This window comes from Protobothrops mucrosquamatus, unplaced genomic scaffold (genome assembly GCF_001527695.2).
Source record: "Protobothrops mucrosquamatus isolate PMUCROS unplaced genomic scaffold, P.Mucros_1.0 scaffold24, whole genome shotgun sequence".
Taxonomy (NCBI): Eukaryota; Metazoa; Chordata; class Lepidosauria; order Squamata; family Viperidae; genus Protobothrops; species Protobothrops mucrosquamatus.
Window position 1 is genome coordinate 2,448,043 of NW_015386409.1, and position 16,511 is coordinate 2,464,553.

Here is a 16,511-nt window from a genome sequence, read left to right on the forward strand (position 1 = left end):
ATATATATATATATATATATATATATATATATATATATATATATATATATATATATATATATATATATATATATATATATATATATATATATATATATTACTAACAAAGAGCTATAATAATATGACCTTAAAAATTGAATTAAAATAAAATCAAAATTAGAACAAACAAACCGTTAACCAAAAGTAGAAAAATCACAAGCTCCAAATTACTGGAAACACTGTTAAACCTGTAACAAAGAAAATCTGGATCTGATTAAGGTGCATACAGTTACATTTTAAGAAAAATTAAAAAAAAAGTTATTGGCTCCATGAAATATTTAACCAGTATTAATTTTAACCATGTTTGCAATTATAAATTTATGCAGGTATGCTAAATGTCTATTAATAAATTTGGATTCAATGAAACATGACCCCCCACCAAAATATTAAACAGAATAGTTTTGGAATTGTAATATTTGTATCTGTTGCACCTAAACCATCTCAAAAACCTGTAACAACAGAAAACATGAAATAAAAGATTGGCACATACTTTTGTATGTGCTTGTGCACATTGTTAAAGAAAATGAACTGAAGTCCAAATGAAAAGACAGAAAACGTTTGGCATGCTGGTGGAAAAAAAGAAGGAATTAAAAACAAAATAAAGTTAGTGATTAAAAAAAATTATAGCACCAATCTGTGCCAACATGGACATCTGGCAATCTGGAATTCTAATTACCTCTTTACGCCATAGGCCATATTAAGCAAATTGTCCAGCCTGAAAAGAGAAGGAGGGTCCCTAGGTTAATGTCTCACAGATGGCAAGATTGCTCAATGGAACTTTTATTAATAATGCTCCCTTTTCAAAGAAGAATTTCAACATTATCTAGTGGGTCTAATCAATCAGCAGCTATAAACTACAATCAATTAATGCCATTTTTAGATGTGCTAGTAATGAAGAAAAGTAACATTCCACAATCTCAAAATCTGATCTTGCACAGAAGAATTTTGTTGTGGTTTTGTTTTCACACACTATTAATATGAAATTTAACAACTATCATTTGTTCAACTATTTATGTTATTGCTATTCAACAGCTGAATACAATTATGCCAGAAGAATAAGAAACATGCTGTTTTATCTGTTTAAGAGTCTAGGTTATACCTGCACTCTATAGGCAGACCCCCACTTACAACCATTTGTTTTAATGATGGTTCAAAATTACACTGGCCAAGAAAAAGCGACTTATGACCTGACCTTAGAGTTACCACCATTGCACCATCTTACGATCACGTGATTGCAATCTTCCCAGCTGGTTTCTGATGATCGAAGTAAAATGGTTGTAAAATTGGGTTCGGTCATGTGAATGCTTGTTTAATGATTGCATAGCTTAGCAACCAAAATTCTGGTTCCAATTGTGAGTGTAAATTGAACACTGCCTATCGGGGATGGGTTGGGAACAAGTTTCTTTTAAATATCTGTAGAGCAGACTAGCTCAATATTAAAGAAAAATGAAAATGTTTATCTTGATCAATAAGTAATACTAACAGAGATTTTCCCTATTTACATATTAATTAGATCAAGTTTATTTATTTATAGACCAAATTTGTATAGGCACTATCTCACGAGAAACAACTCTGGGTGGTGTACAACAATAAAACATGTCAAAAATCCACCAATCATTATTACAAAGTTAAAATAGCAAGGAAGTAAATTAACAAAGAAGCCATCTCAAATCTCACCAGTTCTCTGAGACCCCAAAGCCTGATGACAAAGCCATCAGGGACTTCTGGAAATAAGTAGGGATGGAGCTCACATCACTTTGGAGGGGAGTCCCACACCCTGGCAGAGAAGTAATGCTTCTTCAGGCCAATCAAGTGTAATTCCCTAATAGGTGGGACCTGCAACGTGCTTCTTTTGCCAGGTATGATTGGATTATAAGCAACTGTAATTGGGGAGAGGTGGTCCCCCAGATAAACTGGTCCCATGCTATGAAAGGCTTTAAAGTTAAAACTGAACATTGAACCCGGAAGTAGACTGGCAACCAATACAGCTTGCAGAGGAGATGGTAGTATGTATTTTCCAGAAGCACACATAACTGCCTGTGTGATTGCATTTTGTCTCATCTAAAACTTCTAGGTACCCTTCAAGAGCAGTACCACGTAGAGCACATCCAATCGAGAGAGACTATGGGTTGAATGACTGTGACCAGAACCCTCCAATCTAGGAACAGGAGCAATTGGTCACAATGTGAAGCTATGCAAAGACCTCCTTCAAGCAGGAGTTATCAGTCCAGGATGGCATAGTCCTGGAACTGGCAAGCCCCAAATTCAAATAATCAATTCTTGCCAGGATTCAGCCGAAGCCTGTTGTTCCCCATCCAGAACCTCAGAGCCTCTAGGTTCTAGATAAGACATCCATGGCATTGCTTAATTTGCCAGTGGCATAGACACCACATATTGATCATAACTCACCCTATGGTGATGGATGAGCTCACCCAGCAGTCTTATAAAGATTTTGAATAGGAGCCGAGAGAATACTGAACCCGGCAGCACCCAACATATTAGGGGCCTAGAGAATGATCTCTCCTCCCCAATGACACTGATTTTTTTTCTCAGTGAGTGGCCTTTTAAGAAGTAAAAGAAATCAATTATATGGGTCTAATTTTACAAAGCTATATCAAGGAATTCCATAATTTCGCTGTATATGTTTAACATGCTATGCAATATTTCAAATCTTTTAAAAGCATGTTGCATAATGCAAAGTTTTAAACTATAGCTATTCAGCACTGCTACCAATATGTGTCATACTCTACTTTTTGAAAAAAAATATTACAAATATATTTAAGGTACAGTTCAGTGGATTTTTAGAGACGCTCCCCTCCTCGGGATAAAACCACTTTTAATTTTGGAACCTGTTCTAATAGTAACAAACTGTGTTGCAACACAGAAGCGGATGCAAAGAAATGACAGCGGATTTCATGACTCAACAGTACAGGTAGTCCTTGCCTTATGTCCAAATCAGTACAGGAAAATTAGTTAAGCACTGCGATTGTTAAGTGAGACATCATATGACGTCACTTGGATCATGATTCATTAAGTGAGACATCACATGACAGAGACTTGCAACTTTCCTTGCCAGCTTCCCCACTGCTTATCAGAAACTGGTTGAGAAGATTGCAAATGTGATCATGTGACTCAGGATGCTGTAACCATTGCAAATGAAAACCAGCTGCCAAATTCCAAGACTCCAAATCATGGACTATGGGAATGTTGCGACAGTCGTAAGTGCAAAATCTGATTGTAAATCACTTTTTCCAGTGCTGTTGTAACTTTGAACAGTCACTAAGCGAATAGTCGTAAATCGAGGACTACCTATATGTGGAATCCTTAATCCCATAATCTGTCCTCAGAGTAGCAGTATAATTAAACTAGAAGTATCAAAATCAATTCTAGCTCACTTAAATTATATTCAACTGATCTTGGTACCAGAGGAATCTGTACTGATGCTCATCATTACAGTTATCTGAAAAAGCTAGTCCAATTGTTGAAAAGGCTGCCAAGGAATAAAGAATATTTAGCAACTGACTGTTTCTGTCCAACTTTAATAATACTAATAAAGATATTCCTGTTTCTTTTTTAAGACAGAACTATTTACTTATTAATTATGAAACTATACATTTTATACTAACATTTAAGGGGAATAATTTAGTGCTTGCTTCCGAATCTCTGATAATCACATCCTTGTGGAAAGGATTTTTTTTTTTTCTGTAAAGGATCTTGTAGTTTCTTTGCAATGTTTAGCTGAATGTTACATTCTGGCTACAGTTGAAAAAATCATCCATTTCCGTAGGAGTCTTTTTTTACCAAATAAATTGTTCAACCTTAACAATAATAAATCAAATAGGAGAGTAATGCAAAGAGAAAATTACCTGAATCTCTGAGCCTGATGGTGGAGTGGTCCAGGGTAGCGTCTGTTGGGGGACTGGTACAGCTGGGAAAGGAGAGCTTGGCTTGTTTTTTGACTGGGGTTATTAGCAAACTTCACAGTAATTGGTTCTGTAGCACCACTTGGCTTCTGGCCATTAAGTCCCTTTATGGCTTCTTCTGCCTCTATTCTCTTATCAAAACGGATAAATCCCACACCACGAGAAACACCTGGAATAAGAAAATGAGATTTAAATAAATAAAGGAAAAGAAAACCAGAAGTCCTCCAAAGTCCCTTCTAACTATTAAAAGTTCCAAGTGCTCACCTACTAGAAATAACTTAACCGAGTAAGTAAGTTGATTTGCAAAGATAGACAGTATAACATTTATGCATACTGTAATGTACGCAAAGTTTAAAAACAGAGGTATTATGTGTCTGCTTTCATTATATAAGGGCAGAATATCAGATATTCCCATATCTTTTTAAAGTGTAATTTATTTATTCATTCCAGCCTTTCCCTGAAAGGCAAACTTTATTCCAGTGGGTGACCAACATTTGATGATACTTTTGTAATATCCTTCAACCACAGACTAAATTCCAAATGGTATATTGGGACTAAAGTGGACGTGCGGCCTCCTTTTATCCATAAAATTGAAATATGTGCGACTTTTATATCATTTGAGCAATAGAACATAGAACAAAATTAAATTATACATATGAAAGGAGCAAATTGAAATGTAGACATTTTTAAACAAAAATCTTTTTCAACCTGTTACTTGATCAACCAGAATTCGTGAGGTGATGATGCGCCCATATTGCGAGAAAAGCTGCTCTAGCTCTTTCTGGGTCATCGTTTTTGGAAGGCCGCTGACATACAAATTTGCATCTCTGATTGATGCTGAACTTGGACGGGCATAGGAAACCTAGGAGTTAAAACAATATACAGTTAAACGAAATATTATATTTTTGGAGAAAATTTAAATGACAATTAGTTAAAATCTATTTTCAAACTGTATTTTCACAATTTCTTTAAATTAATTTCACATCATTCTGCAGGTTCTTCTACAATAAGATGAGAAGAAAAAAATTCTAAGGACAAAAAGAAATTTGGAAATAATTTAGATGCATACACACAAAGGTCTCTAAGGGTTATGAGCCAAAATAAAGTAACTGAAGCTGAATAGATTAAGATATACTTTTCTATATTGATGGAAATTTACTTATTACATATTAGGGATGCTTAAAAGATTTACCATATACAGCATAATCTGGATATACCCTGTATAGGTATATAGCAAATTCAGAATTAGTGCTTTTCAGAGTTGATTCCTTGCAAATATATATTTTCCCATATATTTCCCATATATATTGTATTAAAATGACATGCTCTATCTGGCAACTTTATATACAGTAATAACTAATACAATACACAAAAGAAACTATACCCTTCTACTGCACTATTTATAATTATGTTTAATCAGTCTCTTACACAAAACAGAAAAGGTTTAAAATCCAGGGCACTGTTATGTAAGTGTAAGTGGATATGCCTGCGTATGGACTGTGCAAATCATTCAAACAGATTCTTCAAAGAGTGAGCTAAATACAATTCTGAACCTATTACACAGAACACTGAGGTGTTAAGGCTTTCTTGAGTTCTGAGAATACAGGTGGTCCCTGCTTAACAACCACTCATTCAGCGACCATTCAAACGTGTGATGGTGTTGAACAAGTGATACTAATGACAGGTCTTTCGAGTTCACAGTGTCCCCTGTAGTCATGTAATTGCAATCTAGGCACCCAGCACTCACTTTGTGATTATGGCATCGCAGTGTCTCATGGTTACCATCTACAACAGGGGTGTCAAACTGCCAGCCTGCAGGCTGGATGCGTCACACCAAAACTGTGCCCACCCCATTGCCGGCAACGGGAAAAAAGTCACGATACATCGCAGCACGTCACATGACATCGTGAGTTTGACATCCCGTGATCTACAACTTCTTTGCTGGTTTCTGAAAAGCAAAGTCAATGAAGAAGCTGGCAGCAGATTGCAAATGGTGACCACAAGGCGTTCTTCCTTAATAACAGGAACTGGTAATGCCAGAATTGCTGTTGCTAAGTGACATGGTCATGTAATTTCATGCTTTACGTACTCATCGCTCAGAGATGGCAATTACAGACCAAATTGCTATAATTAACCCTAACCTGTACATATAAGGCACTTTTAGCTGGAACTGCAAGTAAGTTCCTGCGCCTCTGAATAGCCTGTACAATCCTAATGTATCTATGTTTATATATGTATTTGTCCATATATTTTTTTACTGACATACAGAAATAGTTTTAGTCATAAACATAACAAGCAACACCCATCTCTCTGAAACAGAATTGTTAGATTTATATATTTTCTTCCCTTCTAAAAATAGATACTGAGTCAACCCAGAAAATGATAGAAAATGACTCCTTTGCCACCACAGATTTTATTAAAAAGATAAGCAATTTTTGGATTTATACTGCAAATAATTTGATGCCATGTTTTCATATCTTTTAAACAGCAATAATGAAAAATAAAATTCCAGTCTGAATTATGAACAAGAACATGTTACAATAACAAGGATTTATTAAAGTCTATGACAAGTGATTTTCACTTTTGAAGATGTTCACACTCAAGTCACCCTGGAGCACATGGAGTAAGGATACAAACTATTCAGAGATATAGAACAGTAAAGCTCATGATAACATTATTTCAGCCCTGACCCTGACAGTCAGAAAATTCTTACTTGTTGATCCTTATTCATGTGGATTACTATATATTTGCAATTTACTTATCCCAACATGATTTGAAAAGAAATGATTTCAGACAGACCTGCTTCTGTTTCTCTGCAAATGACTATGTGATAAGATGCTTAACAGACCTTAGGAATTACTGGAAGCAGCAAGGCAATTAAGAGATTCTTGGGGGGGGGGAGTGTGAGAGAACTTAAGAGTAGTTCTACCTTAATTACAGTGGATATAAGTAGTGCAGGACAATGATTTTGGTAGGTTTTCAAGTTCTACCAGCAATAAAGATTTTTCCAGAAATCTAAAGTTTTTTGTTTCCTTAGGTTGCCTGTGTTGCAGAACTTGATACTTTTAGACAAAAATAAGCAATTTATTTGCATTCTAATTAATCTATGATGTCAAAAAGAACCACACTTAAGTGCTGTAACTTAAGTGAATTCAGCCCTTCTGGAATGATCTCAAATGTCCTCTGAATTAATTGTTAGCACAATTAGATAGTGTTAGTGTAAGATAGTGTTATCAATCTGTTTAGACCTCTGCTGTGAAGAAACTGACAGCCATTTGAGTTTTTTCACAGCAAATGAAGAGAGCGTTAAGAAGTAAAAGGCAAGCATCCCACCCAAGTCCAGGGAGTGTACAGTCTATTCCAAGGCCTAGAAAACTTAAAAAGGTGTAAAGATAATCTGTTACAATAATCTATATTTATTATATAATTAATCATTATTATAGTTATTATAATCTAATTATAAAAATAATCTGTGAACTTAAACTCGAAAACTATTTTTAGGAGAAAAAGACAAGCCAAAGTATAGGTAGGCCCTAGGGTTAAGAACATTCAGTTTATGGATGATCCATGGTTATGAATTGAGCAAAATTTGAATTAAATATAAAATGGTTCAAGTTCACGAGACAATACTATTTATACAGTATTATTCAACAGTACTGTTCCATCTTACATACAAATTTGCCTTAAGGACAGACTGGAACGGAACTCGTTAATAAACTGGGGACTACCTGTATGGTTTTTTTTTTTACATGGGTATATATGTGACTGCTGGTTTGCCTATCTATCTAGATTTAATTTTTAGTTTTGTTTAGTTGTTTTAAAAAGATGTTCCCTGATGGGATTAGATTTTCAAACAAATATTAATTGTAATGTTTTGAAAGCTTCATAAAATTATATGCAAAATAAAATTGGTCAGTACACAAATAAGGCAGATTGCCAATGATTCAAAGGAGTTTTTGGCACGTACAGATAATTTCAAAGTGATATTCCAAGCAGCAGCATCAGGTACCAAAAATGTAACAAGTATGGAATAATCTTTTAATTAAATGCTTAACTGTAGAATAAGAAAATATTGAAGAACTTTGCACTGGTGCATGGAAGGCTAATAAAGCTGCCAATATCCATTTAACAGTTAAGAGAAACCACAGTCCTTAAAAGAAATGAGGAAAATTGACAATTGATATTTCACTTGAGAAGATATATGTTTCAAAAGCCTCTTAATACATGATTAATATGACCCAGGAAAAAACTTCAGTAGTGTAAAAATGATAACTTTACCGCTGGATTTATGATATTAAGTGTGAAAAAGTCAGGATAATAAAACTGGGAAGTAACGGTATCACTAAATATTGGTGGTACTGATAAACTAGGAGGAGGACAAACCTGATTGGTGAAAGTCACAGGATATGTTGATTATGCTGATGGTTCCTTCTCTAATAATCTTCATTACAACCTGAAGCAGTATCAGTATCAGATAAAAAAGGTAGATCTCCCAAATACAAAAGAACTGGTTGCTTTAAGAAGAGGGTTTTTTTGGCGATAACTTCTCTTATTCAAGTTGTGCTGATTGGACTCAGATACAGGTAGGCATACTATAGAGCAGAGCTCCCCAACCTTTTGGCCACCAGGGACCGGTTCCATGGAGAGAGGTTTTTCTGCAGACCAGAGGGGGCGTGGTTTCATGTACTGTCTGCATCCCATGGATGAGGCTTTGCTTGTTTGCATAGATCGGTTTCTGGCATGCTGTGGTCTGGTACTGGTCCACGGACTGGGGTTGGGGACCTCTGCTATAGAGGTTATTTATTTATTTGTTTAAACGATTGTATGTCCACACTTTCGCATCAAAGTTGGGTGGTATATAAGAAAAAAAAACCTAACAATTTAACAAACCAACCATGAGGCCACAGTCAGAAATCACAGCTCATAAAGAGGCTGCAGCAATATTTAATGGAAGGGACCTGGCTAGATTTGGAAGGGTGAGTAGTGACATGGGAAAGAAGCGGTTTCATAGTTAGGTTGGCTCTATGCCACATAAGAATTTATAGAAGACATTATGAGCAAGTATATAAAGCTAAGAGCTATCTTTTTTTCTAAAAAATGTTATTATTTAATAAAATATGCATAGTTGTTAGTGATTCTTAAGGCTAGGGCTCCTGAAAAAGTAAAACTCTCTGTCTATTATATAATTTGTTTCCCCTTTTAATTAGCTAGCGTAGAGCATGAATTTCCTTGGTACCTAGGATTAGCATGTATCCACTATAATAGAGCTTGGTAGAAAATGACAAGGAAGGCTTCCTCCTTTTACAAGAGGAAAATATATAGAAACTCACAACTTCTACCTTATCAAAGGCTCATGATTTAAATCATTAACAATCTTGCAAGTAGACCCATTCTGATTTTACAACTGAAATTCAAGATTATTCTTACATGAGAACAATATATTTATAATTAATTTTGGAAAATATTTGGAAAATGTATTATTTCAAAATCAAAACCAAAATTTATGATTTTATAATATGAACCCTAACACAGAACATAATTACAGGGGGAAAACAATGTACATACCCTTTAAATGATGTAGTGAAAGTTTAATAGTAAAATAACTTAAAATCAAAATGTTTCCATCAAACAGAGAGATAGTCTTGACTGAATTAAAAGCATGATATTATAGAGTAGAATGGAAGTTTTACATAGGAATTACTGAAATTATGAAATTACCTCAATAATTGAGAGTAGAACTATTTTTTTTAGGGGGAGTCTCTCACAAGATCATGGATTCATACTATAACAAGCTGATCATGTATAGAAATTTCTGATATAGAAACTTATATCTAAAGAGACACATTCAGTTGCCTAACTTCTACTAAGGTATTTTTCAAAATCTTTTATTCTGTGAAAGAGTGTCATATTATAATTGACTGAGATGGAGATCTATTTTAATTTGTATGATCTTCTATTCTTAATGATGTTTTAAGGTATATCAACTTTCTGTACTAAGTGACTGAGATTTCAATTTGGACCCCTCTTGTTTATTAACAAATTTAATAGGTCATGAAAAAAGGACTAGAAGCATAGCAGCAGTTGTAATTCCAATTTAATATGTCTGCAATTTTAAAACATAATTGACAAAGGCTATTATTTACAGTTTGGAGAGTTCTGGAATAATAACTGAAAGATGTAACTGGAGAAATTAAAAAGATGGCATACCAAACTGAGTATCAGTAACATGAAATATAAGACTATACTATATGAATGACAGTATCATGGTACACCACATTTTTTATTATTCATTTCTTTACACTGTATCTTACAGGAATTTAAATTGAACAATTGTGGATGGTATCTGTATTATGGTTTTCATACTTATAGTTAAAATGCCATTCACAACATATGTTACATTCTGAAGAGACTTTCCAAAAGACACCAACATTTCAGATGTTTATTGAAATGTTGGCATTTTGTTAATGATAATGTTCTGTTTTATACTTGCAAATCTTTAAAATATCAGTTAGAAGCAATACAGTAGATAATCTATAAACGGTTAGATATTGAGCTACATGGTAAGCTCAATAATTCTCTATTGTTGTTGCATTCCCAATGGCCTAGTCCTGTGGAAGGGATAGACTTTTGAAAATGAGGACACTAGATTCCCTAATCTTGAAGCTTTAAATTTGAAAGCAGTTGTGTCATATGTATAATGAAGGGAGAGGATTGGTAAGGGCATCTTAATTTTCTTTCACATAAATACAGAATGAATGCTTAAACTTTTGGACTTCCTCAGAATTTTCTGTATTATCATGTTGCCTGGAGATTTCTGCATGATTTCTGAGCTGAAAAAGGCTGATATAAAATTCTGGAAAAATAAATTTGTGAGGAAAACTTGCTCTGAATATTAATGATTTATTTATATTCTGTGCAATTGTTGTCCATGGGGTAAGGTGGGGCAAATCATGAAGTGCGTTTGATGATGTAAAAGGGAACTTTTTACTCCTGCACAGCACAGCTTTTGTCCCCTTCAGAAAATTCAATTCAATTTCTGGCTACAATCCTTGTTTGATGTTATCTTTTATAACTAAGTTATATATAACCAATAGCAGAAATCTTTTAAAAGGTTTAAAAAGAAATTATTCAATTTAGATAAGTGGAAGCAACAAGAATAGTAGGCTATAAAGGAAAACAAATAGATAACTTTATTATCACTTCTTTCATTCATACATTTTTTTTATTCATGTAATGCATTTTGGTCAAGAGTGCTCCCTCCTCATACAAATGAAGACTAAAATAATTTTAAAAGTTGAAATAATAAAAGCCTGGTAAATACATTTAAAATCAAAAGGCAAGATTTAACAACCTGTTGAAAACTGAAGTGTCTGTTTCTCTTTTTAAGAAACACTTCATTCTCAGAATTCCTCAAGTTTCATTATTCACTGTTGTTATAACTTTGAACAGTCGCTGAGTGAGTGATAGTGAAGAGTATTTGTATGTACCCAAATTCTTACACTGTGACTTTTATCCTTTTTCTAATAAATATTATAAGTCAGAGCTCTGAAAGTGCTTTGAATTTACTATTTCTTGTCTAGATTCGTTGGAGAAAGTCTGAAAGTTGCCGTTCATTGTTGTGCTCTGCATAACAGCCCACTCAGAAATAGTAAGTCATCTAAAACCATATCGATGAACTCTATACTGACTTGCACATTTTCCCCCCATCCCAGCCTAACACCTTCATTGCTATACTATAATGATTCCTTGAAAAGAGTCTATATAGTGCATTACAGAAATTTAAATGGGAGAAAGATTATTAAGAAAAGAAATACTGACTAGAGTTTTTCTCTCCAGGAAAGAGTGCAAACTATTCATCAGTTGAAGCTGAGCAAAGATGCTCCTAGCAACAGCAACCCTTGACACTCCAAGAGGATGTTGGATTCTGCATTCTCACGCCTGTTCTGATCGATGAATCTGATATACAGAAAGAGCATAAACCCATCTGGAATAGACTGTATCCAATCTCAGATTATTTTATCTACTCATCAAAGTATATTACATTTTTCCAGGAACTTGTTAACCTGCATATAGTCCATTACTTATCTCCAGAGAAGACTTCAGGATTTTCTTAGTACCAGATCTGACAAGGAGAAATAGAGCATGATATTTTAGGCAAAACTTTAAGACTTAATCCTAACTCTGTTTTCTTTATCTGATATACAGAATAGTGTCCACTGCTAAAACTGGACCTAATTATACTTCTGAATGGATATTTTTAAGGAACAAAAAGGCAAAAAAAACATAACATTAAAATGATATTATTATAATATAGTGTGTTTCAGAGGCATTTTTATGCAGATGTAATATAATCATTTTTCAAGTAACTTGAATATTAAGTAGTTCAGTAAGATGAAAATTAAAGGAAATATGAAGGAGCAACAAAAAATGAAAGCAAAAAAAAAATCATGCAGCTCAATAAGTGAAGTATGAGGCAATTCCTAAACTTGCTACAGAAAACACTTTTACTTCCATAGATTATGCAACATGCTGGAATTAAAATGCCCACATTTTAAATGGCTACAAACTGTTATTAATTTTGCCAATTTTATTTCTTGAACATCATCTTCTTAGCTATCATTAATTCGTAAATGTTGAAAAAATAAAGAGCAACTCAAGCACATTTTATTTGCATTTGCTTTTGTGATAGGACTAAGTATAATAATTCAAATGAAAAGTATAATAAGAACTTATATCCTGGCTATTCCCTTTTCCTTTTGCAGTTTTCTGAAAAGCTGCTGTGGAAGTCTTTGGGACTCTCTGAAGCAATATGATGCAAAAGACTGGAGGAAAAAATGACAAATTGATTACAGTCCCTTCAAAGAATGGAGTTAGTTTTTCTGCTCACCAAAATAGTGATTTGGATCTTAGCCAAAATGATTAATTATTGAAGAACTGAATATCACCTGCGATTTATAGTTATATTGAGCATTAATCATGAACTCTCTACAGTGATTAATAATATGATTAAACTTTACTCATCTAGACATAATTTTAGATGAAATTGGTATGAACAAATTAGTCAGTATCCTTTTAAAACAAATATTTAATTTAAATCCACCATATTGTAATAGATTGTAAATAAGCAGGTGCTAAGTCTTTATTCCTTGCAGTTTTTAAATTGTTAATCTACATAGAACTTTACCAGTTAAAGGAATCATGTTTCACTCATAAATATAAAACACAAATAGCAGTATTAACTTTTATAAATATATTATAAAATCATGAAGGATAACTACTGAGCGCAAAACTTATTTATAAAATAATCAAACCCACAGCAATCTATTGTTGGATGAACAACTAGTGTTTTAAGAAATTACAGCCTAGCTTCCTTCTATCTAAAACTGTATTTTTCTGTGAAGAGATCGTGTTCTTTTAAATAACCAAAGACTCTATATTTGATGCATTGTTACAGAAGTATCTTAAGGCATGAATAAGTGTAAAGCAAAGTATCAGTAATAACAAGTATAATACAAAATTAGCAAGTTTAAGTCACACCTGGAATTATTTTTAAATGGTTATATTTCAAGGTGATGGTAGCCCACTTAAGACTGAATATTAAGGCAGACAGCCTGTTATTACACCAATGGATATTAAGATACCTAAATTAATGTGAAAACTACAGATTAATTTAAGACTGGAAATCAGAATACAAATTCAGAATGTCTTATTGCAATTTAATTTCAAACCTGACCACAAACAAATCATCAGAATGTATCTCTGTTTCTGATTAAAAACAAGTTTAAAAAAAGTCTTATAAATTTAAGAAAAAAGAAGACTTGTAAGCAAGAACATAATCCTAATGGATTTACACAGATGAGATTTCACAAAAATATATAAGAGCCTAGTGCTGGCATTTACGACCAAACTGGATGAAATGTTAAAATACTGAATCTTTAATGCACTACTCATCAGAGTAAATCAAACCAGCCCAATATATTTATCTGTCAATGCTACTTTCAAATTCATTTCAGTCCTCAGACTTAAACAGACTTAAACTTAAACTATTAATTTTCCTAAATCTACATATATGTTTTTTATTCCTAGTGTTTTCCTGCAAGGCAGGCTCTGCTTTTTTCAGATCAGCAGTTTTAATCCACTCGTTGTGACAGGAATTGATCCTACTGGCTTGTCGTCTGCTGTTGTGGCTGAGAGAGAATGACTGGCCCAAGATCATTCAGCTGGCTTTCATGCTAATGCGGAATTAGAACTCACAGTCTCTAGCCTGGTACCTTGACCATTAGACCAAAGTTTCTAGTTTATAATTCATTTAAAATACTTATATCCACAAAACCTAAGTATACAAATACTTGAACTAAATACAACTTTAGACTTTAGAAAGAGTTGCTTCTGTTTATGTATTGCATTTCAAAGATATAGTTAACCAATCCATATCCAAAGTAAAGCATGTCAGAATAATATAATTTTGATCTCAGTGATTATTAACAGGCCTAAAATTTATTCTATCAGAATCTATGAATTTCAACAAGAGTATTAGTATGCACTCCATTTCTTTGTCAATATATTCTAAAATTCTTGAATTCTGTCATTATCAACTTAATGAAAATAAAAAAAAAGAAAATATTTTAAATTCAGGGAAATAATAACCAAGCATTAAAGAAAAAAAAAACCTGTACACAATGAATGCAGCTCTAAAACCAATACTTTAATCTTCAAATTACATATTAAGATGCACAGATTTTGGTTTTACTTTCCATCTTTCTTTTGGTGGCTTATATTTTGCTGGTAGGTTTTCAAGCAAGATGAATTCTGCAATTTCTACCTTTTATTTGGAAGCAGATCAGGAAGGTTCCAGCTCAGTGTTAATTTTTGGTGCTGATTTGATTAAAATATTTTGAGTGTGTGTGTGTGTGTATAAATTATATATAAATATATAGATTATGTATAAATATATATAAATTGATGTAAGATATATTGAAAATGCATAGGAAGCAACTGATGTTTGCACACTATTACACTATATGTCTGCACACATAACACTGATTACATTGTACTGAGCAGCACAGATATACAAGTTTCTAATGAATCAACTTGCATCAAGGGTAAGTCTCTTAAACCAGAACGACCTTACAGCATGATACAGAGAAACTAATGGCATGCATATAATGCTAAGATTTTTTTAAAATTTGCTTTCTGGAAAAGAAATCCCATTCTAAAGAGTATTTGAGCATGATTAGGGTACTATATGAAATTAATCAATTAATCAACTAGTAGTTGACTGTCAATTATTCTCAGGTAGAGATAGATAAATAGATAGATAGATTGACAGACAGACAGACAGAGAGCAGGGTGTCTATTATTAACCAGGCAACAAAACTCCATATAATGGCCATCTTATCAACATATTTTTTGTTTTAATCTCCTGAGGTTAATTTATAGATTACTCTCTAATCCCTTGACAACCTACCCTGGATCCTTTGATATTTATTTTAAAAGGCTTGGCTTTTCCTTTCCTTTTTTAAAGGAGAAAACAGCTGCGTTTTGAAAAGAATGAAAAAAAAAATCTGCTATACACTTTTTCTTTGTTTTAAAGTAAGAGATGTTTTTATCCTTTGAATGGTGAAGAATGCAATTTTGATGAGATAGCCAGGAGCAGTCTTAACTACACTCTTCCATAATTTAGCAAAACACTCTTTGTATTCTCTTACCTTTATCGTTTTGGTCTGGAGTCTGAGTCCATTTAAAGTGTTAATGGCTTTCTCTGCATCCTTTGGATCAATATAGTTAACAAATCCATACCCTAAACTCTGCCCTGTTGAAAAATAAGAAACAAAAAAAAAGGACTCAGTATTCTTTGTAGCACACATGTACGATTTCCAAGTGGGAGATTAAAATTCTTTTCTCTGGTACCATTCTTAACCTAAAAATTTCATCCCAATCCAGAAAGCATACTGTACAATCTGAACTCCTAAAAATAACATTTAAAAAAAATAATAATGGGACCTTTGGTTTTTGATAATGCTGATTATTCTACATTCCACAAAGGAGTTAAAACTGAAAACTGCATGAATTAAAAAAAACTTAAGTGATCACTCTTACTAAAGCTTTTTTGTATGTGAATCACATTAAAAGAACAGATTACAAGAAACAGGTAGCAGCAGGATTACATGCATAAATTCATTAGCTGTGTGATATTTTAATTAGCAGGCAGAATTAAAGAAATGGTTGTACAGCAATGCAAGTTCAACTGAAAATGAAAAAAATGTTATGCTTAAGCCACACAATCTTTAAAAGCCAAAATCTTACCAATGAAAACACGTAAGAGATCTGTATTTCCTTAATCTTCATTGGCTTTTTAAAATTTAGAACATTCATATACTGTCCCTCAACAAAGAAGCAATTTACATAAACAAAGCAGAACATAATTTTCAAAAGTCAGAAGATGAAAAACTAAAATGTAAAAGCCACCAAATTAACTGCTGCTTTGACAAGGAAAACACAAATATTTAGATCATAAACATCGGAATGTTATTAGTGTAACTTATTATT

The 16,511-nt window shown here is 33.2% G+C and overlaps 1 protein-coding gene across 3 annotated transcripts in view; it reads right to left on the bottom strand.

Annotated features, from left to right (window-relative positions):
- ELAVL4 (ELAV like RNA binding protein 4) overlaps nt 1-16,511 on the bottom strand; it is a 91,172-nt gene that overhangs the window by 3,310 nt on the left and 71,351 nt on the right. For 2 of the 3 annotated variants that reach the window (XM_015810913.1, XM_029283122.1), the window contains exons 3-6: nt 15,671-15,774; nt 4,671-4,824; nt 3,906-4,131; nt 716-754 (exon numbers count right to left, since the gene is read on the bottom strand). In XM_015810913.1, coding sequence (XP_015666399.1) covers nt 716-754; nt 3,906-4,131; nt 4,671-4,824; nt 15,671-15,774 — 523 coding nt within the window. The remainder of the gene's footprint in view (nt 1-715; nt 755-3,905; nt 4,132-4,670; nt 4,825-15,670; nt 15,775-16,511) is intronic. The other variant, XM_015810914.1, reaches the window with a different exon arrangement.